We start from the raw sequence: 24,247 nt of genomic DNA on the forward strand, positions 1-24,247 counted from the left end.
GTACACTGCAATAGCAGACATGGGGTACTATGTAGCACATAGATGGGGTACACTGCAATAGCAGACATGGGGTACTATGCAGCACAGATGGGGTACACTGCAATAGCAGACATGGGGTACTATGTAGCACAGAGATGGGGTACGCTGCGATAGCAGACATGGGGTGTTATGCAGCACAGAGATGGCGTACACTGCAATAGCAGACATGGGGTACTATGTAGCACAGAGATGGGGTACACTGCAATAGCAGACATGGGGTACTATGTAGTACATAGATGGGGTACACTGCGATAGCAGACATGGGGTACTATGTAGCACAGAGATAGGGTACACTGCGATCGCAGACATGGGGTACTGTATAGCACAGAGATGGGGTACACTGCGATAGCTGACATGGGGTACTATGCAGCACATAGATGGGGTACACTGCGATAGCAGACATGGGGTACTATGTGGCACTGAGATGGGGTACACTGCAATAGCAGACATGGGGGTACTATGCAGCACAGAGATGGGGTACACTGCAATAGCAGACATGGGCTACTGTGTAGCACAGAGATGGGGTACACTGCGATAGCTGACATGGGGTACTATGTGTCACAGATGGGGTACACTGCTATAGCTGACATGGGGTACTGTGTAGCACAGAGATGGGGTACACTGCAATAGCAGACATGGGGTACTATGCAGCACAGAGATGGGGTACACTGCAATAGCAGACATGGGGTACTATGTGGCACAGAGATGGAGTACACTGCAATAGCAGACATGGGGTACTGTGTAGCACAGAGATGGGGTACACTGCGATAGCTGACATGGGGTACTATGCAGCACAGAGATGGGGTACACTGCGATAGCAGACATGGGGTACTATGCAGCACAGATGGGGTACACTGCGATAGCAGACATGGGGTACTATGTGGCACTGAGATGGGGTACACTACAATAGCAGACATGGGGTACTGTGTAGCACAGAGATGGGGTACACTGCGATAGCTGACATGGGGTACTATGCAGCACAGAGATGAGGTACTATGTGGCACATAGATGGGGTACACTGCGATAGCTGACATGGAGTAATGTGTAGCACAGAGATGGGGTACACTGCAATAGCAGACATGGGGTACTATGTGGCACAGATGGGGTACACTGCGATAGCAGACATGGGGTACGATGTGGCACAGGGATGGGGTACACTGCGATAGCAGACATGGGGTCATATGTGGCACAGAGATGGGGTACAATGCAATAGTAGACATGGGGTACTATGCAGCACATAGATGGGGTACACTGCGATAGCAGACATGGGGTACTCAGTGGCACGGAGATAAGAGTACACTGGTAGAGTGCAAAAATAATTGGGTCTGATTCTGGTTCACACAAAAGCAAATTGTCTCTCTAATGGACGGAACTATGCTGCCCTGCAGGGGGGCAGATGTCACGTGCAGATTTGGGTGAGTTATTTTGTTTCTGTGCAGGGTAAATACTGCTTTATATTTACACTGCAAGATAGATATCAGTTCATACCTCCCAACTGTCACGATTCCGTCGGGACAGTCCCGATTTTCGGGTCCTGTCCCGACGTCCCACCCGCGGCAGGCATTGTCCCGCTGCGGGGGGTGGCAGTTGGGAGACCCCCCAATCTAGTAGAATAGACGCTGTGCGCATGCGCACAGCGTCTATTCTCGTATGAAAATGAGGTCGCGGCTAATTAGCATAAGCCGCGCCCTCATTTGCATACGCCCCACCCCCTTTGCGGGCGCTGGCGCGGCTTCGCCGCGCGAGTGTCCCTATTTCCTCCAGCCAGAAGTTGGGAGGTATGTCAGTTTGAAGTACAAACCCCACCCAAATCTAACTCCCTCTGAACAGGTTACATCTACCCCACCTGCAGTGCAGCATGGTTTTGTCCATTGTGAGTGAACCAGAATCAGGCCCAGTGTATTGGGGTGCAAAGATTGGTGTAAGGCTGGCTACACATAGGAACGATGAGCCATAGGACCCGGCATCGGTACCTGCATACATACGTGCCAATGCAAAGGGACGACGGAGTATGCCATGCCAGTACCGCCCTCCTGGCACTGATAGAACTGTCTTGTGGGTGGCCCAACTACCGGCCACGCCGGCCTGTATGTCCTTTGCTGTAAATGATATAGGGGGCAGAGATCACACTACATATACAGTTGCTAGGGGCGACAGCAAGGCTGCTAATAACTACACCCCATACGTCACAGCTGTGAGAAAGGAACCCATTTATCCAATGATATTAAACGTACAACTCACCTAAAAACAAACCATGGTACGGTATGACGGGAGCAAAGACATTAATATTGTTTCTGTGCAGGGTAAACGCTGACTGCTTTATTCTTGCACTGCAAATTTAGATTTCATTTTGAACACACCCCACCCAAATCTAACTCTCTGCACCGGTTACATCTGCCCCACCTGCAGTGCAGCACAGCTTTAAACATTTGCATGTTTTTTTTTTTTACTTTGATAAGAAATCTGAATTGGGCCCTAGATTCAGTATCTGGATTCACCCCGTCGGCACCATGTATGGTTTAATGATTGCCTAGGAGCCTCCTATAAACCAGCATCAACCATTTACTGTCCCAGCGGAAGCAGAGTAGGACGTGATGCTTATAATGACTCCACCAATCACTGATCAGTCAGAACCGCCAGCCGCACCTTCCAATGAGCCCAGCTGTGGGATATATTGGGCGGTTCCACGCATAGGAAACATTACAGAATGTATCGGGTTGTGTATGACATGAGCACTCCCGCGTCTGAGCGATACGTAGCGACAAGGTGACGTCTGACACTGTATCGGCCCCGTCGCCTTCACGTCATCCAGCCGTACATGGAAGAACAATCACAGATCTGCTTGGTCACTATTTAAAGCACAGAATGTGACACAGATGCCTGGTGTGTATGTGACATGGGTACCTGCGGGCAATCACATCAATGGGCCTCTACTCCCAAAACCCCAGTACCCGTGGGTTATACACTGGCCAGCGACGGAAGAGGAGACCCGCCGCGGCTTTACGCATAGAACATGGTTTCTGGGAACATTTGTATATTCTGTGTAACAATAGAATTGAGATTTGCAACATGACCCGGTAGAAATATTAGTTATTGTGTGACCTAAGCTGGATACTGTGATAAACCCAGCAACTAAGCAGAGATAACCTTAACCTCTGGACCAATAGAGAGCCTTCAGGACGGAGAGATTGGGGACCAGGCCGACAAAAGGCCACAGTGCCACCTACTGGCTGTTAATGGTAGTACATCAAATAGTCTGATTGACATACCCTTTACTTTGGGGTTGCATTATAGCAGGGATGGGGACCATTTGGCACTCCAGCTGTTGTTGAACTACACATCCCAGCATTCCCTGCAACAGTTTTTGCATGGCCAAATAGCAAAGCTGTAGCAGGGCATGCTGGGATGTGTAGTTCAACAACAGCTGGAGGGCCAAAGTTTCCCCATCCCTTCATTATATAGTGTCGACACAATTAAGGTTGACAGTCAATTTGACACTTTTTGGTGTCTACGTCAACATGGTTACAGTAATAGTGCACCGCATCCCCCTCACTGCGCCTCGCATGATAGAAGTCTATTTCCACTTGGATGGTAAAATAGGAATTTTAGCCAATAGCGGTTGGACCTACTGACGGTCGACCTTCATTGTGTCAACAACATTCCAAATAAAATGGGTATGGATCAAATAGATTAACCCACAAATGGTTTATAGTGTAGTTACATTAACAGGTAGTCAACATGAAAATGGTCAACACAACACTTTTTTTTTGGGGGGGGGGGGGGGGGGGGGGTATCTTGATGATAAATCGACACTGAAAAAAAAAGTGGTCTACTTACACCAGGGCAGCATTGACAAAATGTTGACACAAGCAAAAGGGTTTACTTGGAAATGGGCGACACGAAGAGGTCGACATTTTAATTTTTTTTACTTTACCATCCACGTGGTCTCCGAAGGGAACTGTAAAATGTGCTGAGCGGGGCGATGCTCCTGGCCTGTAGCAGCCATGCGGGGGTATGCGCTACGTTATTTGGTGGTCCACAGTCTCAGGTGTCCACATTATGGCCCTCCAGCTGTTGTGAAACTACACATCCTAGAATGCCTTGACATAATTTAGCATTCCCAAAACTGAGGCAAAGCATGCTGGGACTTGTAGTTTCAAAACAGCTGGAGGGCCATAGTTTGGACATGCCTGAACTATTGACCTAATTAGGGCCAATTTAATTAGACAATAATTAGGTCTACTTACAACTATTAAAACGTATTGGACAGAGCGTTTGCAAACACTCATTACAAGGTTGAAACCAGACTAATAATGGTGGGGCGGAAGGGGGGGGGGGGTCCGCCCGAGCACGCTTGGCTCCCAGGTTTACAGCGACAGAGTAATCACTCAGGAACAACAGATAACAATGAAGTTGTGTGTTGCACTGGAGGTTGCTGTATCCTGCAGCGTACAGACTGGCACTACAAGTCACAGCATGCTAGTAGTCCGCACATGACAATATAAAGGCCGCAAGGGAATAAAATCAGAAAAAAACTCTTTATGGATAAATAGAAACAGAGACAAACCCAATATCCCTGACCACTCAGCAGCAGGAGCTCAGACGGGAGCAGGTTTTCCTCCAACAGGAGCCCCCCACTTCCCCCCAGGAATCGGAGGTCTCCTTGCCGTTATCTTCAGATGATTGTGACTCAACTGTCACACAACAGGAAATGAAACGCCATGTGACGACTCCTGGGCTTTATATGACATCAGACGCGGTGGGGGACAGGGAATTGTGGGTATCCTGGCCTAACGTCCAGAAGGACCGGTCATTAAAATATGACAAGAGGAGCCAAATACACACAAAGCAAAGTTCTGCAGTCCGTGTTAGTTCAGGATTATCTCAGGCCGAGCTTCTTCTTTTCCCGCTGCTTCTTGCGCACCACGTCCATGTTGCGATCTTTCCACATACTCTTCCTGAGCTTGATGGGGCGTGAGCCCACGTATTTACCTGGAGAGGAAGAACACAAGAGGCGTAAGGAAAGGACAATAGTCTCCCGCAAAGCAGACCCTTTGTATTGGATACTGGCCCTGCCCACCGAGAAGACGCGGTTAAGTGTACAAACACTGATAAGACCACCGATGCCAGAATTCCAGCACTAGTGGGGGACTTTGTGTACAGCTGTGGGGTGGAAGCGTTAGGTTTAGGGTTCAAAGATGGAGAATTAGGACTAGGCACTACCAGGGTGGTGCATTGTTAGGAGGAGTCACAGGGAAGGTAAGGACGCTGTCGGGAAGCCCCTCAGTAAGCCGGCGTTGGTATTCTGACTGCTGGCATCCCCACGGTCATCCTTCTGTATCCCCCACAAAGTGCTCAGTAGATTAATACTTCCACCAGTTCCCAATAATACACTACATTTTTTAAAGGGCAAAATGCGCCCTGCCCCTCTAGCAGCGCCCCGCTAAAACAGCCTGGTGCCTGCCCGACTCCTTGCACGGGGAAGCCCAGCGCCGCCTTAGACGGCGATGCCCGGCGCTTCCCCGGAAACAAGGCACTACCAGGATGCTGCCCCTGTGGTGACAGCATCTTCGGCGTGGCCGGGCCCGCCCACTTTAGTGACGCCGGCGGTCCAGGACCGCCCACAAGTGTGCCGTCAGCTGCCCCGGCCCGCCCCCCGGCGCCCTGCCCAATTTCTAGAGTGAACACTATGTATGTAACCTGCGTCCCATCCTTCTGCTGTTCGGTGTATACAATTTGTGACAAGTCTATATGGGCTGTAAGTTATAGGAATGACATGGCACACCCTTATTCGTTATTCACAAAGAGAAGAGAAAAAAGGGGACTGTTTGGTGGGGAACGCACTAGCGATAGAAAGAATAAACTATAACTTTTATTAGTTTATTTAATATTTCCTATATTCTAATATGGAAATCTGACACAACAGTGAAAAATAGAGGTAAAATCACAAACATACAGACATGTGCACTTAGTTTGTTCAAAGAACGAAAATAAGCGTACTAATATTTACACAGAGACCAGTCTGAAAAATTGCTTGTTATATTATAGCCTGTGAATGGATTGCGTTAATCTTTGACCCCTTCCGAGTGTGTTCTATGCATGTAATGGAACACACAGTGCACCTCTCATCAGAAGGTCCAGTGAGCCACTTTAGTATAAGGTGTCGGGAATCGATCACTGTTTTCCCAACATTGGTGTGTATTTGGTGGATCTATGGTACCATCTGCTGGTCACTTGGCAATATTGCATTCAATTTTTAAAGATATGCAGCTAGTGAAGTATCAGAAGTTGTCACTGTTTATTTTCAAACATTAAAGGTGCCCATACACGTTACAATTATTGTATACAATATCGCATCTCATCGCATCTCGGTTTTGCGATGAGATCAGATGAGATGAAATCTATGATGCACATACTTTTGTACTAGATCTCATATCATTTCATCTTATCGCAAAACCGAGATGCAATATTGTATATAATAATTGTAATGTGTATGGGCAACTTAACATATATTACAGGGAATCTTTGATACCATCTGCTGGTCATTTGGTAATATTGAATTACATTTTTTTATAGAGGTATATGGCTAAGAGGCATTTAAGCAAAATTGTAAGGCATTTCTATATTGGAGCCAAGTGAAAATTCCTAGAGTCCCACCGCTGGGCTCTCATAGGTACACTCTATTGTTTAGGTTCCATTTCCTTTGCCTCACAGGGATCATATAGTCTAATACTAAAATAGCAATCAATAATCACATTTCAATTTTTAGGCTATCAAGCATTTCAGACTGGATCTATGCCAACGCACACGTTTCACTGTCTAACACAGCTTTTTCAAGGCCTGTATGTGCGCTGGTCATCATCCTCTACATAGCGTTACATGTCTGCACTCCGAACAGACATCACAGCGGCACACAAGCTTCCCGCTCACCGTTCATCTCCCTCATGGCGCGGACATAATCATTGGGGTCCTTAAAGCTCACAAAACCGTAACCTTTGGTCTTGCCCGTGCGCTTGTCTCTGACCACCTTGGCTTTCAGGAAAGAAGGATATCGGCTGAACGCTCGGGCGAGGATATCGTCGTTCACCTCGTTTCCAAGGTCCCCGCAGAATATCCGGAAGTCATCTGTAAAATGGAATAAAAAGGGGTGCTACTAACAAGTCACTGGGGCGATCGACAGTTGTGTCCCAATGCATCTATCCTGCGATTGGGGCAACACACGTGCTAGGTAAGCTGCAAGCTTCCTGGTTTACCGGGCTCATTACAATCGCCCCCATAATATGCACATACCGGTGTCCCACTCCAGCAAGCTCTGGTCTTCCCAGGAAGTCCCAGCTGCCGTACGGATACAGCGCTTCAGCTTCTCCGGCTTAGACTTCTTCTTGTCCTCCTGCACAGGTTCCAGAACCACCTACAGAGACACATACTTTAATGACCAGCCCCGGACAATTGTACCGGATCTACGACCTACGAGAACACCAGCCACTGACCTCAGGCTGCACGGGTTCGATTTCTGGCATGCTGGGGCCAATCACCGCTTCCTCAAAGCTCATGTCCTTGTCGTCTGGCAAGGCCGGGGGTTCCGGGATCTCCTCCTGAAGGGAAGCATTGCGTGTTAGACTGTGTCTTCATGATGGTTAGAACAGATATAGACAATGTGGTTACTCACCTCCACTTTCTTTACAGGAGGCGCAGTATAAACCGTAGGAGCCGCCTGTATAACTGTGGGGTTCATTTTAGGCGAGGACTGTACTACGGGCCGAGAAGGAGGCGGCATAGGTCCCATTGGGGCAGGCTGGTGGGGAAAAGTGAAAGTGGACTTTACAGCCATACACCACATGGATGGGATACTAGTCACATGCACGCAGGCGGACACCAAGTACACACAAGACAGAACTTACCGGAGGGCCGATTCGCATGTTCAACGGGGGAGGGGGTAAGTGATGGCTCATCAGTGGTGGGGGCGGACCATGCATCGGATGGGACATCATGGAGTGAGGGGGAGGCATGCCAGGATGCCGTGGACCCACTGCCAAGCACAGGTAACAATAAGGCACACTGACAGATCTAGATCAGATCAGTAAGAACAATATGAAGGATTCACACTCACTCGGCCGCTGCAGGACGTGGGGGATAAAGGACGGTCTGGACATAGGCAGGTGATGCTCGGCTGTTCGCTGTAACGCATGGGGGATGAAGCTGGGTCTCATCATTGGGGGTCTCGGGGGAGGGATGGAGGCTGGCGGATGAAAAGAATTAGCAGTAAAATCGGTGAAATAAGAACCGGTGGGAAATGAAGGAACATTGACGTACTACACAGCTTAGGTGTCTCCTCTCCGCAACAAACAAAGGACTTCTTCTTTTTGACAGTTGAATGCAGTATTGTATGTATACATACAACATGACTTACGACGGTTTGTCCTCACCTGGCCCTACAAACTGTACCGGAGGAATCATCATAGGACCCACAACACTTGCTGCTGCTGCCGCTCTGGCATCCAGGCTCTGCTGCACCTGTGAGGGGGGGGGGGGGGGACACACAAATCCATCAGGGGAACAGTAGCACTCAAGTAACAGGCAATAGAAAGTAATGGATATGTAACACTCATGCACTGATCAGGAAAACGATTAATAACATTGTGGCATGATAAGATCATGCATTACTGCGTCACAGCGCTGAGGTCATGGGTTTGAATCCCACCATGGCACTAACTGTGCGGAGTTTGTATGTTCTCCCCGTACGTGCGTGGGTTTCCTCCGGGTATTCCCGTTTCCTCCCACAACCCAAAAATATACTGGTAGGTCAAATGTCTCCTAACAAAAATTTACCCCTAGAATGTCTGTATGTGCATGTACATGTGGTAGGGACTGATGTGACTGTTCAAATATTCTCTGTACAGCGCTGCGGAATATGTGTGCGCTATATAAGAAACGGTTAATAAATAAATATGTATATCTATAGCAGGCTACTGCTATACTACTATAAGAATCTCATGTGGAAGACAGCACCACCTAGAGGCCAGGAGGTGCACTGAAAGCAGGACTTAAAAAAAACGCATAGAAGGATAAATGACTTCTTAATACGGCTTTTATTTGATCAGTTAGAAACCTGCAGTAACGCGGGTTGCAATGGGAGAAGTTGCAGATTTTAGGTGACACCTCCAGACTGGGGAACAACGATGACACAGTACTTACCTTAATGCACACATAAACTGAACAGAGGGCCTGATTCAGAGCAATACACACCCCAATGGCTTACGTACTACTCCGACGGCAGGTGAACTGCGCATGAGTAGGACCCGATCTGAGCATGTGCAGAACATCCCAGACTATCACCCGCAGTGCCAACAAGATGCATGATTGACAGGCTACAGTCACTTGGGGGAGGGGGTGCCGATGGGGACCATTCTACAAAACCAGCTGTGTTCATCCATTGCAGGCTTACCTTGGCCAGGGTCTGCATTTCAGTGCAATAATAATAATAGATAAAAACAACAAGGTGCTTTATTATAACATGGTCACTAAATGGTCTATAGCTTAAAAACAACATTAAATGATGGGTATTGTAATCCTCATCATTTATTTATATGGCGTCACAAGTGATCTGCAGCGCCTTATAACAAACAAACAGAAACCATATGAACAAAACCAGTCTAATAGTGTGTACAGACGGTAAGATATGGCTTCCGATGTTGCCGATATAGTGAACATCGGAAGCCATATCGCATGCAGATTGCATGCTTTTTTAGGGCTTGCGTGTGAGCGCAAATCGGCAGTGAAATAGAGAGGGCAGCCAAGACTATATAGTGCAGATCTGCATGCATGCCGTGCGATGCGAGTCCCGATACGATCTGATGGTATCGGGACTCGCATCTCACAGCATATCCTGGCGTATGTACACACCTTTACAGTACAGAGCATTGCAGGACATGGTGTATACACAGTGCTGCATCAGCGTCATAAGGCCGTACAGGGACACATCTGCTCACCTGACTGTAGGTGTTTGTGGCTATAACAGGACGTATGACGGGAACAGCTGTGATAGATAGCGGCACAGGAAGAGGAACAGGATCACCGGGAGGCGCAGCGACAGGGGCACCCAGCACCTCCTGCTCGAACCTAGACGTAGAAAGCAAAACTATGTTATACACAGGACACTTGTCAAACCTGCAGCAGATCACCTGACAACCATATGGAAATACATCTAAAACTGAATTCAGTCAATCCTGGGACCGGATGTAACACAGTGCGAGTCCAGCAGCAATGCGGGATGAACACTGAGGTTTTTTTTTTTTTAGAGGGGCAAAACCATGAGTTGTAAAGGACTGCCCCTTTAAAAAAAACATCCGACTTTGGTCGGCATCCCGCACCGCATTGCGTCCAGGACCTGGTGTCCAACATGTTATTTCCCCGTGATACAGCCTCAGCCTCGCAGGCAGACTTTACTGGAGTCTTAATTCAGACACACACACTTACTCCAGGAACACGCAGGACAGAAGATCACACCTCAGGTGGGGTGCCGGACGGCTCCCAGACAGTCGGGATTCCGACAGTCAGTACTCCGACGTCGGAATCCTGACTGCTCCCTTGTGGGGGTCCACGACCCCCATAGAGGGAGAATAAAATAGGTGGCGAGCACAGCTTGCCACCGTACCTGCAGCGTGGTGAGCGCAGCGAGCCCGCAAGGGGCTTCATTGCGCTCCCCACGCTGTGCAGTCGGGATTCCGACGTCTGACTAATGACTGTCGGAATATTATACCACACCCCTCAGGTGTCAGTACCGTGTTTCACTTATTACACCCATTATACTGTATTTTACTTATAGAGAAATGTGTACAAAAACTACATAAGATATTACGGGTGAAATGTAAAAGGGTGGGTGTGAGAATCAAAGTGAGATTTTGGGAGAATTTTCCCCCCTTTTTTTTTTAAAGCCACAATCAATTACACTGAAACACCAAGTTGATTTTGCCATGCAAATGATTGCCGCTTTAAAACAAATAGGAACAATCTCTCACTCCCTATTACATTCCCCCCTACATGTTCAGTTCGGACTTCTCCCAACTATGATCTTTATGGGTTCAAATCAAATACGGCCATGGTGGCTAACTGTCCCACAAAGGCATCCTCCCAATGCATTATAATAGAAGGGCTCTACCCCTCAGCATCATGTATAGTAATGTGATTTGTGACTATGTATATTTCCATATGTCTTTGTATTTGGGAAGCGGACCATATAGCATTGAGAAAATGCAGCAGATAAGATTAACAACATATAAGTAACAGCCCGATGCCAAGGAGCAGTAGGATATATGCCACATTGGGGCAGATGTATTAAGCCCGGCAAAGAGATAAAGTGGAAAGAGATAACACACCAGTCAATCAACTCCCAACTGTCATATTTCAAACAAAGCGCTGATTGGCTGCTGCCTTTATCCTCCCACTTTATCTCTTCGCCAGGCTTAATGCATCTGTCCTAATGTTGGTAACACTGCCCTCTCCCTTCTTTTCTTTAGCCTCGGTCTAGGGGTCACACTGCCAGAGCACATGTTCAGTACTTTGTATACGGTGCCAACTGTAAAAGGGTAAAGTGGGGAAATGTTATACCGGGGGTTCACTGGAATTACAGAGGATCTGGACCCACTGACCAGCAATGTCCACATCCATCCTCCCCACCCAGGATACCCAGCCCCTCCAGGACTGATAAGTGTTTGGATTAGAGCCTGTATAATTATCAAGTGACCACATGAAAATTATCCCGAGCCTAGGAATATGTAACGTATATCCCGCAATCATGCAGAGTACGCAATTTTATTAGTAACTGGTGCTGACAGGAAGCCAGGGGTGCATACAAAGAAACACTCCCCCACCCACCCATATCTCTTATATCTAGGGTTGCCACCTCTTTCGGATTCTCCCGTTTTTGGTGGCAACCCTCCAGGAGGCTTTTCCTGTCTCCCGGATTCCAGGATTCTCCCGTTACCCGGGGGTCTAAAAAAGCCTCCAGCCAGCTGTCCTCCCACCAATGCCATGCAGCTGCTCTGGATCCTCCTTCCTTGCTGCAGCGTCTCCCCGAGACGCAACCCAACACATCACTTTCATGGCCCCGCCCCCGTATCAAACGTCTCTTCCTTTTTATTTGAAACCGCCTCCTCTGTGACTCTGCTCTGTATGTGACATATCCTCCCTCTGCCCCGCCTCCGGCGTATGTATGTGTCACTGTTGCCTCCTACCCCCTGCACATGGCCGCTCTCTCTGCCATCTCCTCCAGTAATGCTCTTCCCCGGCTCGGTGCTGCAGGCACTTCTCGCCCAGTGGAGATAGTACAAGTATCACTTTGTTCCTGGAGTTGCACTAAATCTATCTCATAGCCGCAGGTCTGTTTGCTGAGCATGTATTCAGTGCTGTCATATTTAACATGTGCAATGGGATCAGTGCTGTCATATACTGTATGGAACAGTAGCACACATGTGTAATGGGATCAGTGCTGTCATATGTATCAGTAAAACACATGTGCAATGGGATCAGTATGTCAGCACTGATCCCATTACACGTGTGTTACTGATACATATGACAGCATATGACAGCATATGACAGCATATGACAGCATATGTATCAGTAACACACACGTGTAATGGGATCAGTGCTGTCATATGTAACAGTAACACACATGTGCAATGGGATCAGTGCTTTCATATATGTAACAGTAACACACATGTGCAATGGGATCAGTGGGAAGTTAAAAATTAGATTATGTATTTTCAGAAATATCGGATTTTACCACGCCTGTATTACAGAGGCCACGCCCACTTTTCTGGGAGCGCGCACCTATGGTGCGCACATTAAGGTGAGAGGGGGGGGGGATCTCCAGGAATCGATGATGAGTAATACCCCTTTCACATTCGCACACCCGGGAATGTGTTCCTGGATGCTTCCTGGGACACTACCCGGGAATGTACCCTTTCACGCTGGCCACCCGACCCGGAATGAAGTCGGGCAGGTGGAGTCATGTGAAGGCTTGGCCGGGGCGGCCCTGGGAGGCATTTTCACTGCAGTGAACGGGATCTGGGTCACACTGACCCGGAATACCCGTTCACACTGACCACATCCCGTGTTGATTCTGGGTTCTAGCCAGGTCAGGACCTGCTGAACACAGGATATTCGTCCAAGACCCTTTCACACTGCATTAAATCCCGGGTTGATGCGCGTTCATGTGCAAAAACACAGGATATTTTTGCAAGTGTGAAAGGGGTATAAGGTGGCAACCCTACTTATACACCAGAATCGTGGTGATCACAATCAGCAACCGGTGCTGACAGGAAGCCAGGGGTGCATAGGAGGAAAGACTTCCCCCCTCCCCCGGCCACAGCATCGCCTCATGCTCAAGCAGCAGATGAGTCTCCTGTGGCTGCCTGGCTGGGAGTTATAGTTCTCCCCACAGGCTGGCCAATGGATGTGCATGGAGCCCTTGAGACCCCTGTCATGACGTGTAAGGTGGGCGACGCTACTCACAGCGCCATCTCCGCCTCCATCTCCTTCAGCTTGTCCTCCCCGCTCTTCCCCGCCATGATTCCGCTTCACTCTCCGGTCCCGGACGCTCTCTCCCTGCTTCTCACGCACTCACAGAGCTCCGCTGCGGCGCCTACTATACGCGTGACTTCCGGCGGTGGCCTATACGCGCTGACGTCAGATGTAGATTGGTGGAACGCAGCGTCAGGCGCGGCTGCCGCCATCTTGCTTGTGGGCTGAGTCCTCCTGCTATGTAGAGGAGAATAATTGGGATGGGGGGTGACGTCACCATGGACATCACTTTGATTAGGAAGTTACTAGCTATTACCCCAATTATTATCTTCTAACTATGCATTATTATTACTATTTTACAACTATTTAATTTGTCAGGTTTCTGCCCCACATATGCCCTCCTACCCACATATGCCAGCTGCTTCACATGCACCTTAAATGCCATCAGAGCCCCGGCCACATGCCCCTTTGTATGCCATCTGCTACTCTTTCACAGTGACTTGTATATAGCACATACATATTCCACAGCATTAATAAAGAATATTTGGTTTTTCACATCAGTCCCTTGCTCAGCTGAGCTTACATCTAAGAATGTGAATGTATTCTAACAGCCTCCTGCGTATACCCCTGGTCTTGGTGGAAGGCTGGAAGCGCATGAGCTATTCCATGCACTTGTGGTGGCTATGGATGCAAAGTGAGGGGACGCGGAATAGATGTGAAGTAATCCGCGTCCGCTCGCCACGCTTCGGGCTACGCTCGCCACACTTTATAAAATCAGCTCCACGCCAAGGTGAATAATGGGGGTATGAAAAGGTTGGGAGGACGCGTAATGTGTCCGCTCCCGACACTTCGGGCTGGTGTGGATACATACCCTCCAACATTTGAACGGGTGAATTCGGTACAACTGGGAAAAGGGGTGTGGCCATGGGAAGGGGGTGTGGTCATACTTCGTTTTCTATACTTTCAATGGTACTGGAGTGTAACAGAATTATACTAATGCTGCTGCTGCTGCTGTGGTACAGTGTCCCCGCATTGGCCCGCTCACATAAGCACACGCGGCAACCGGAGTATAACACAGCGCAGCAACCACTATACCTGACAGAACTGACTCCACATGGGCAGCAGAATTGTAGCAAACACAGACGGCGCTGCACATTTTCATTCACCCGGCGCCCGCTGATGCTCTCCCACCTCTCAGTTTGCTGCCATGTGATTGGCTAGCGGCACGCTCCGCCTCCGTCCCTTCTCCCCCCGAGGTGGTGCACCTTGGGAGTTGTAGTCCTGTCAGCTGGCTACCCCTCACGCTACCTAATAAGCAGCCGGCGGTGTAGGAAACTACATCTCCCAGAGTCCCCTTGGCCACCTCGGGGGAGGAAGCGCAGTGCTACTGAATTAAAAATGAAAAAAACGGTACAATCGGTACAAGGATTTTTAGCCGGTACAGGCCGTTAAAAAACGGTACTGTACCGGCTAAAACGGTACAGTTGGAGGGTATGTGGATAGTGGGGGTTTCAAATGGAGGCATTTGCCAGTATGTAACATGGAGCACTGGCAAATGCCTCCTTTATTGTGCATGAGACGCACTTGGGGCCACACCCCCCCCTTTGTGTAGTAGATGCACACACTGCCGTACCCTGCCGCAATACTTACTGAGACGTTCCTGCGTCTCAGACAGATGGAGCGCCTCTCTCTGCCGGCGCCTGTATGATCCCCTCTCCGCCGGCGTCCACCAGCGGAGAGGGGATCATGCAGGCGCAGGCGCTGTGGGAGAGGCGCCTACTAGGCTTGCCAGGGACACCGGGGACAGAGCTGCAGCTCCCGGGGACAGTACGGTGACTAGCTGCCTGACGGGGACACTACGCTGACTACGCAGGGTTGCCGCGGAGTCACAACGCTGACTACGCTAGGCAGCCGTTGGGCTACGCTGACAACGTAGCTTAGCCGGGTGCCGTGATAATACACAAGTACCATACATAGGTCTTGGCAAAGTAAGAATTAGGGTGGCCAATCCCGGGATCGGGATCGGCGGGATCCCGGGATTTGGCCTCAAAAAGTGCGGGATTTCAATCCCGGGATTGGAATATCCAATCCTGGGATTTCGGGATTAGACTGCGCATGCGCAGTCTAATGCCTGGCAGCGTCTGAGCACTCGCTCAGACGCTGCCCGGCTCCCGAATCCTGACCTCTGCGTGTGGCCAGCGTAGCGTGACAGTAGAGGTCACGCTGCGCAGCCTTCTCCTGTGCCCGCCCCCTCTCGTCTCCTCAGCACGCGCGCCCACCCGCCTCCTTTCCGGCCTGCCCTGCCTCTTCGTTCCGGCCTGCCCTGCCTGCTAAGAATGAGGTGCACGAGCCTGGAGGCACCGTGCACCTCCGAACCCACTCCCGGCCGGCCGCCCGCTAATGTAAGTAAATGTGCGGGTCGGCCGGTGTGGGGGTGGGTATCCACAAATATGCAGCACAGCACAGGTAGGGATGCCAATCCCGGGATCCCGGGATTGAGCATTTTTCAATCCCGGATCCCGGGATTGAAAAAATGCCCCGGGATTGGCATCCCTAGTAAGAATGCCACTCCCATTCCATCAGAGAAACACTGTACATATAGACTGTTTCTACGGTGCTTCCCCAGAGAATGCCAGAACCCTCAGCAGCGACTATAGAAACAGCTCGCTCATTGGGTGAAAGTGACTGGTCTGGATTTTTGTTGGATTAATAGTCATTTCCATATATAATTCATTAATCTTGAAATTAAACCATGGCCAGAAATCTCTTATTGCCTCACCTCCCAACACTATAATGACAAACGTAGCATTCAGTGATTGCCAGTGTTAGTTTTTCTCAATATTGCACACTGTTGTGCAGTAGCTGTGAATGATGGCTTCCACTCTTGACTTCTCTGGTGCCTGCTCCCTTATCCTGTCTGAAGAGCTGATTCTGAGTTGGAAGCAAAGCAAAAAAATGAAAGTAACAGGTGAGGCAGATTTAAAATGGGCAAAAATATTTAAATCTGAGAAGCAGGTGTCGGAGCTCAAATCTGTATTAGCTCCCAACCCAGAATTAGCCCCTTAATGTGTACCGAACTTGGTGGCAAATTCAGTATGGGTCGCTATTGAGGGAATACGCAAATAATCTGGTTATCAAAAAAAGTGCTTGTGCGAACAATCGGCCATATTGTGCGTGTAAGCAATTAGTGGAAAAAAAATCAGATTGATTGAGAGGAAGCCAGTGTTTCTGGGTGGAAACGTGGCGTTTTCTGGGTCTGGTTGAAAAAACACAGGCGTACCCAGTGTTTTTGAGGAGGGTGTCTGACATCAGTGATGACCACAAAAATGGATAGCAATGTGCTCCCTAGGGTGCACGGACAGGCGCTACCACGGGTGCTGTGCCAAGAGCTGCCACTTATTAAAGGGGTAGTCAGCCCCAAAGAAACCAGAGTAAAAAAGAAAAGGAAGTGGCGCTGGTATTGATGAAATAATCGTACAAATATTTAATATTAATTAAAACAACATGACATAAATCAATTACATACAACAATAAAAAGGTGAATCAATAACTGGACCGGAGGCTGAATGGAATGAACCCAATATGGTGAATGTGGGTTAATATCTGGGATAATTAGGGTTGCCCAATAGTTACCACTGATGGTGATTGTGATCCAGTCCCGAAAGCTGAGTAGCAAAAAGGTCCTCAAATGGATGCGACTGTGGGTCCACAGAAGTGCAGCTTTATCATTAACAATCGCATCCTATCTAAAAACCCAGATTTTGGACAAAAACATCAAATCCCCTATTGCTTCTGCTCCCTCCTGCTGGCGATCTGCTCCATCTATCGTTTTGAATATCTAGTATGTTGTTGAAATTACCAGTACATACTACTGGGAGATCTGGTGCAGTTGCTATAAACCCCGCTGCTTTTTTCAGGATTTCATAAGTGAATGGTGGTGGAATGTAGATCGCCAGCAGGAGCATTTGCTTTGCGTTCACAGTGCAGTCGAGAAAAATAAACCGCCCTAGCGGATCCATCCTGTTCCGATTACACACGAAGGGAAGGGACTTTTTAACCAATATTGATACCCCCTAGATGTTGTGGTAAAAGGGGCATGATAAGTCCACCCCACCCACGGCTTATTCAGGGACCTTAATGTATTGCCTGTTAAGTGGGTCTCCACCAGGCATGTTATGTCGGCATTATATTGTCTAATTTGCTTCATAACCAGCGACCTCTTAATTTTATTATTCATGCCCCTTATATTCCATGATACAATTACTACCATTCTGGATCTACTTGTTTACCTTTTACCTTTATGGTTATTGTCCCCCACCTCCCTGTGGGAAAAGAACCTCGGAACAGGACACACCTTACACACCCATACTCCTCATACATTGGAATGAATTATCAAGCAATTGACTAGCATATAAATGCCTCCAGGACCCCCAGAGGACATGACACCAGCTAAAAAACCAAAGCGGGCTATTGAGTATCCTAAATAATAGAAAGAACCCTATATGGAGAAACAGAGTCCAACATATGACACTAGCACAGCAACTTCGACCTATGGGACCAGCAGGGACTGTTGGACATTCCTGGCGGTCTGAAAAAAGATCGTTTCCCCCTCGGCCACGATTCTCAATTTTGCCGGAAACATCATTAAGTACTTGACCCCTTTTTCCCGGAGCCTTTTCTTAACCTCAATGAACTTGGCTCTGTCCTTCTGTATCTCTATGGCAAAGTCCGGGAACAATGAGATTCTTGCTTCATTATGGTCTAGCGGGCCTTTCAGCCTAGCTAGACGGAGTACTGTGACCCGATCGTGAAAGTTTAGAAACTTAATAATTATTGTTCGTGGCGGGGCTCCCGGGGGAAATGGTCTGGAAGGGACCCTGTGGGCTCTTTCAATCATAAAGACCTTTGAAAAAGAGTCACTGCCTAGTTTCTCCTTTATCCAGTTTTCCATAAACAGAACTACATCTGCGCCCTCCTCCCGCTCAGGGAGTCCTACAAGTCTTACATTGTTTCTTCGTAGTCTCCCCTCCATGTCAGACATTTTGTGTTTAATGTCCCGCACCTGGTCTGACAACATGTTGACTTTTGCCGACAGTGTGTTATTGCTATCCTCCAGGTTAGAGACCCGCGTCTCAGCCTCTTTAATTTGGGCTTTGACCTCCTTTATGTCTTGCTTCATAGCGCTTATATCTGACTGAATGTCCCCTATTTTTTCTGTCAGGCGCTGCTCGCTGCCATTGATGGCTTCCAGCAATTGCTGTAACGTGATTTCAGGAGGATTCTGGGGACTTTTTTCCTTTGTAGGGGTATTCTGGGGTGTCGCTGCGGGAGACTGCGTACTATTATTTGCTTGCAACTGGGCGTATCTTTCTAGCCGGGCTGCTGCTGCCGCTGTGTTCCCCGTTTTCCCCATAGCTAAATGCTTTTCTTGGGGCTGAAAGATGAGCAGAGGTACACACACAAAAAAAGGAAAAATTTAAGGAGGACGGGCCGGGAAGGGGAGATTTCCAGCTCAGTTAGACTTTTTAATTTTGAGAGTGTTTTTATTGCTTTGTTTGTGGTGTATTGGGGTGTGAGACTCCTTCAAGAGCTTTGAACGCCCGCCCGATATCACCTTCTCGCTGGGATGCACAGGTATACGTTAACAGGGCTTTTTTTTTTTTTTTCCTTTTTAGGGGTTTTACATGCAGACAGTTTATATTACCCCGTCAGTTCTGTATCTTCTAGAAATGTTACAAGGCAGTCTGCAGAGTAAGAAAAGTCGTGTTTTTCAGCTTGCCTTTTGTTGCTGCGGGCTTTGTAGTTCACCTCCTTATCAGGTTGCACCCCAGGACACTGCACTTGGTTGTATAGGCCTTGCAGGAGGGGAATTCAGCTGGTGCCTTGACTTTTTTATTTCTTTCGCTGCTGCAGCTCACACCGCAATTATGCCGACTTTTAACCCCTTTGCCGTGGCTATATGGGGTAAGGAGAAGCCCCTTATGCCAGCTCTGCGTGCCTCCTCACTTTCCTCCGTCTGCGTCCGGGCGCTTGGCAGGATGTAGCCCCAGCTGTTGGGGGGGAGGGACCGGGCTGTTGGTAGGGAGCCCGCCGTGTTCACCCCCTCTCCTTCTCGCGTTTCACTTGCCACCGGGGAGACGCCGGGGAGACGCTGCGGGCTTGCCGCGTCACACTCCCCCGACACGTGTCAGCCGCGTCACACTCCCGCGCCTGGACACTCGCTGGACTCCGTCCCGCTCCGTCTCTCCTCTCCGGGCACAGCCGTCCTACACTGGACGTCAGCAGTCGATGTCGAGCCTTGGAACCCCAGCACGTGATGCGATTTCCTTACCCTGAATAGCCCACTACGTTAATGGAGTAGTGGGCGCCTGTTTTTTAGATGCATGTAACATGATTTGGAGACCGATTGAATGTGGGTAACAAAGGACAGTTCAGAGTGGAGGATGACCCCTATGCAATGAGCTTGTGGGGTAGGTAAGATTGTCGAGTTGTCAACAGTTATGGAGATATCAGGATGGTATATAAGTAATTCCGTTTTGGAAATATTGAGTTTGAGGATAATAATAATTTTATTTATATAGCACTTTTCTCCTAATAGGACTCAAAGTGCTTGCATTAGCCCAGGGCTGGGCAATTGCAGCCCTCCAGATGTTGATGAACTACACATCCCAGGATGCTTTGCATTAGTTTTGCTATGTGGCCATGTTGAAACTGATGCAAGGCATGCTGGGATGTGTAGTTCATCAACATCTGGAGGGCCGCAATTGCCCAGACCTGCATTAGCCTCTTACAGCACAAACTACAAAACAACTTAACAATTGAAATTAGTGAAATGCTTGGGTGAACAGGAAAGTCTTGAGTCTATTTTTGAAAGTTTCCAGAGTGGAAGCTTCTTGAACTGAGCAGGGAAGTGAGTTCCATAATGTTGGAACCACAGCGCTGAAAGCTCGAACCCCAGATGAATTCAGGGAAATTCTGGGTACTGTTAGTAGTCCTTGATCAACCGATCGCAGTAATCGAGTGGGACAATGAGGGATCAGAAGCTGCTGCAGGGACCTTGGGCCCTGGTCGTGTAGAGCTTTGAAAGTCAGTAAGCCAATCTTGAAAATGATTCGCCATCTTATAGGCAGCCAGTGAAGGGAGCAGAGAATGGGAGTTATGTGGCTGGAGCGGGGCTGATTCATTAGCCAAGAGATGAGGGATAGATTGAGAAAAGCAGAGGACCTAAAGGTGCTTTTCCACTCATCCAATTTGGGGCAATTAGGTTTACATGGGGTAGGTCGACATGGGGTATTTCACCTTTTTTTTTATCCCAAAAGTCGACACAGTCGACATGGACACTGAAACATAGCACCACATCCCCTCGCATGGCTCGCTGCACTCGCTATGCTTCGGGGACGGTGCCTCGCTAAGCTCGGCACACTGTTTTATTCCCTCCCCCCAAAAAAAGTGAAAAACCCCATGTCGACATAATGACCCTGCCAACCTAACCCATGTCGACATTCCTGCATGTCGATCTAAGGCTTGTCGACCTAGTGACCATATCCCTTAAACCCAATTCACCGAGGTGCATCACATTATTATTTTCACCTATGTAAGCACCTTTCATATTGGTCACCCGCCTTTTTTGAGTGCTGAGTCATTTTGGGTCATTTTGCTGAGTGCAGCCTGACCCCAATTCACTGCAATGAGGGCCGGAGTGCCGGGATTTAAGACCCTTTCACACCAAAGAAAAACCCGTTTCTTTACCAGCAAATTTCCAGGTTGAAAAGCTTAAACCTGGTAATTTGCTACTGGTGTGAAAGGGGTATAAGGTGCCTGGTTGGATCGGTCTACAAGAGTGTTAAGATAAGTAACTGTTCTCAAAATGGGCAAAACCATGTGCACTGCAGATGGGGCAGATGTAACAAGTATAGAAAGAGTTACATTTCGGTGGGGTGTGTTGAAAGTAAATTGCAGTGTAAAAATAATGCAGCCAGTATTTACCCTGCACAGAAACAAAATAACTGACACAAATCTAATTCTCTCTGCACATGTTACATCTGCCCCACCTGCAGCGCACATGGTTTTGCCCATTTTGAGAACAAATATGTACTGCGATCAGATCGAAATAAGGGCCTATATACACAGGATGGTAGCACACAATCATACTTACCAATACTAGTATGAAAATTGTGGCTAAGCTGATAAATATGGGCACATATGGCTCTCACAACTACACGTGTCTAAAAAAGTTGCTCAGTGCACGCTTCCAGTGTTCCGTACGCACAGAGCCGCAGCTGCAGTTGAATTGGAAATGTATTGGGTGATCCTGCTGACACACTCCAGTACACAGGGGGTTATTTTGGTTCACTCTTTCTGACAAATTCCTTCTTAGATGGACAAAACCATGTGCACTGCAGGTGGGGCAGATGTTACTTGTGCAGAGAGAGTTAGATTTGGGTGGGGTTTTACTTCAAAGTGAGATCTATATTGCAGTGTAAAAATAATGCAGCCAGTATTTACCCTGCACAGAAACAAAATAACTCACCCAAATCTAATTCTCTCTGCACATTTTACATCTGCCCCCCCTGCAGTGCACATGGTTTTGTCCATCTAAGAAGGAATTTGTCAGACGTCGCGCACCCTCCCCTAAAACGCTGTTTTCCCTGACAGTGCCAGCAGTTTTTCTGGCACGCCTAGCGTTTATCTTGGCTCTCTCATGAAACGTTCGGTTACCCTCAGTTGTCTACTTCCCGTTCATCACCTTGCAAATGGCTAACAAAGTATAGAAGAAGCAGGATCTCATTGTAGCACGGCCTCACGTCTCCATACTACGGGGTGCACGCATGTGACGCCTATCGATAATTGGACGCTGCACAAATTAACAATGCGATAAGGTCTGAATTAGGCCATATCTCACTCTCTTGTTCCCCTCTCGCTCCTGTCTCTCTCTTGTACATCCACCCCTTTCATCTTTTCTCTTACATCCTCTCTCTCTTTCTCTCATTCCCTCTTTTTCCCATAAAACCTATACAATGTCCATGTTGACATAGACACAAAAAAAAAAACATGAAAAACTCAAGTCAACCTTTCCCCATGTCCTGCTTTTGCCACCAACTGCCATTTCAATTTTCAAGTGCAGCTTCCTATTTGAATTTTGAACTGTGCTGCTGCCCCCCCTGGATCCGCCACTGGTCGCTGCAAATTGTAACCTGTGATCTGTTGTAGTGTCTCAGTAACTGTAATGTTGCTATGGGATATTGCCCATAGCAACCAATCAGTCAGGTTCTAGTTATCTATTGTATCATCTTCTAGAATCTAGAAGATACTAGATAGAATCCGATTGCTTGCTATGGGCAACATCCCATCTTAGTAAATTGACTTCATAATGTTTATTGCACCTACACATTAGGAAGAAGCGGGAAAGCTCGCAGACTCCTAAATAGCAGCACCAGGCCCACTCTCCTCCCCCAGCTAGACACTCAATAGTCGCAAAGCACGTCGGGACTTATAGTGCGCAGCCCATTAGCCGTCCATTCGTAAACAGGGAAACGGGAAGCCATGTGAGACTCCCTCCCCACAATGCACAGCGGTGCCGCGGCGCTACGCGTCTGGGTCTCGTAGTTCCCTCACGCCTAGGAGCAGCACATTGCCTGAACCTCCCCGCCGGACTACAACTCCCGGCATGCCTCACGCTCCACCTGCGCGTGCTGTCATTACCCGGGCTTAGATCCCTGCGCCGCTCTGCGCAGTCCGATAGGCCGCTCCGTGTGGTACACGGTTGCCGCCGAGCCCCCACTCTTTGCCTGAACCTTGTGCTCCCCACCCCCTACCCCTACCGTTACAGCGTCCGGCGGTCTGCCGTGACTACATTTCCCGCCACTCCCCGCGTTCCCCCGGTCCCGTTCGCCTCAGCATAGGGCGCGGTGGCAGATGGGAGTTGTAGTCCGTGCTCCCATTGAGAGCCGCGCCGTCTGCCGCAGCAGGGACTACACGTCCCAGGATGCCCCGCGCCTAGAGGCGTCCGGCTGGCAGCAGAGACTTTGGCGCCGGCGCCGTGCGCGTTATTATTGTAGTTCCCCGAGCGGATCAAGATGGCGGCTGCGGCCTCGGCTGGTCCCGGAGCCTCGGGCTCGGTTCGGGGCCGCTTTCCGGGCCGGCCGTGGGCGGGGAGGAGCGGAAGCAGGGCGGACAGGGCACGGGTGCCGTTCCACAACGCCGGGAAGGGGACCGAGATCGCCGACCCGGCCCAGCTCCAGATCCTCGGACTTCACCTGAACATGAAGCGCCTGGCGGGGGCCTGTGGCCGGGACAGTGACAGCACCGAGGTGGGCGGGGATCCGGGGTACCGGGACCTGGGGGCAGCTGTCAAACGGGAAGGGGGGATGCCAGAATGTGGGTCACCGAGACGGATTGTGTCCCCCCCCCCCCACACACACCCACAGTCACCCCCCCCCCCCTCCAATCAACATCATCATGGCTGGCTGTCTCCCTCCCCCACCCCCAAATCATCCCCATATCTCTGTCCTATACCTCTTGAGCCTAAAGTCACCCCCACAGCTGCCCCCCATTCATCCCCATAACCACCAAAGTCGTCACTCCTGCCCCCTAAAGTCACCCTCACAGCTGTACTGAGCACCAAATAAATCATCCCAAAAAAACTGTACCCCCCACCACCTGTCATCACCAAGACATACCATTAGGG

At 49.1% G+C, this 24,247-nt stretch overlaps 2 protein-coding genes across 4 annotated transcripts in view; one reads left to right on the forward strand and one right to left on the reverse strand.

Annotated features, from left to right (window-relative positions):
• Window positions 1-4,558: 4,558 nt before the first annotated feature.
• On the reverse strand, window positions 4,559-13,713 carry RBM42 (RNA binding motif protein 42). Of its 2 annotated transcripts, XM_083161974.1 has the most exons (11): window positions 13,552-13,713; window positions 10,029-10,158; window positions 9,485-9,496; window positions 8,466-8,553; window positions 8,150-8,278; window positions 7,941-8,068; window positions 7,709-7,834; window positions 7,530-7,634; window positions 7,330-7,450; window positions 6,970-7,164; window positions 4,559-5,031 (listed from the first exon to the last, which is right to left on the reverse strand). In XM_083161974.1, the coding sequence occupies exons 1-11, from the start codon at window positions 13,605-13,607 to the stop codon at window positions 4,919-4,921; spliced, it is 1,203 nt and encodes a 400-aa protein (XP_083018100.1). In that variant the 5' UTR covers window positions 13,608-13,713; the 3' UTR covers window positions 4,559-4,918. The 2 variants fall into 2 exon arrangements, with proteins under 2 accessions (XP_083018100.1, XP_083018101.1); XM_083161975.1 differs by lacking the exon at window positions 9,485-9,496 and having other exon boundaries at window positions 13,552-13,712.
• Window positions 13,714-23,259: 9,546 nt separating this feature from the next.
• Window positions 23,260-24,247, forward strand: part of KMT2B (lysine methyltransferase 2B) — a 50,517-nt gene continuing 49,529 nt past the window's right edge. Inside the window, exon 1 of one of the 2 annotated variants that reach the window (XM_083161979.1) lies at window positions 23,260-23,870. In XM_083161979.1, coding sequence (XP_083018105.1) covers window positions 23,637-23,870 — 234 coding nt within the window. In that variant the 5' untranslated portion in view covers window positions 23,260-23,636. The remainder of the gene's footprint in view (window positions 23,871-24,247) is intronic. The other variant, XM_083161978.1, reaches the window with a different exon arrangement.

Source organism: Crinia signifera, chromosome 19, assembly GCF_055691185.1.
Source record: "Crinia signifera chromosome 19, ASM5569118v1, whole genome shotgun sequence".
NCBI lineage: Eukaryota > Metazoa > Chordata > Amphibia > Anura > Myobatrachidae > Crinia > Crinia signifera.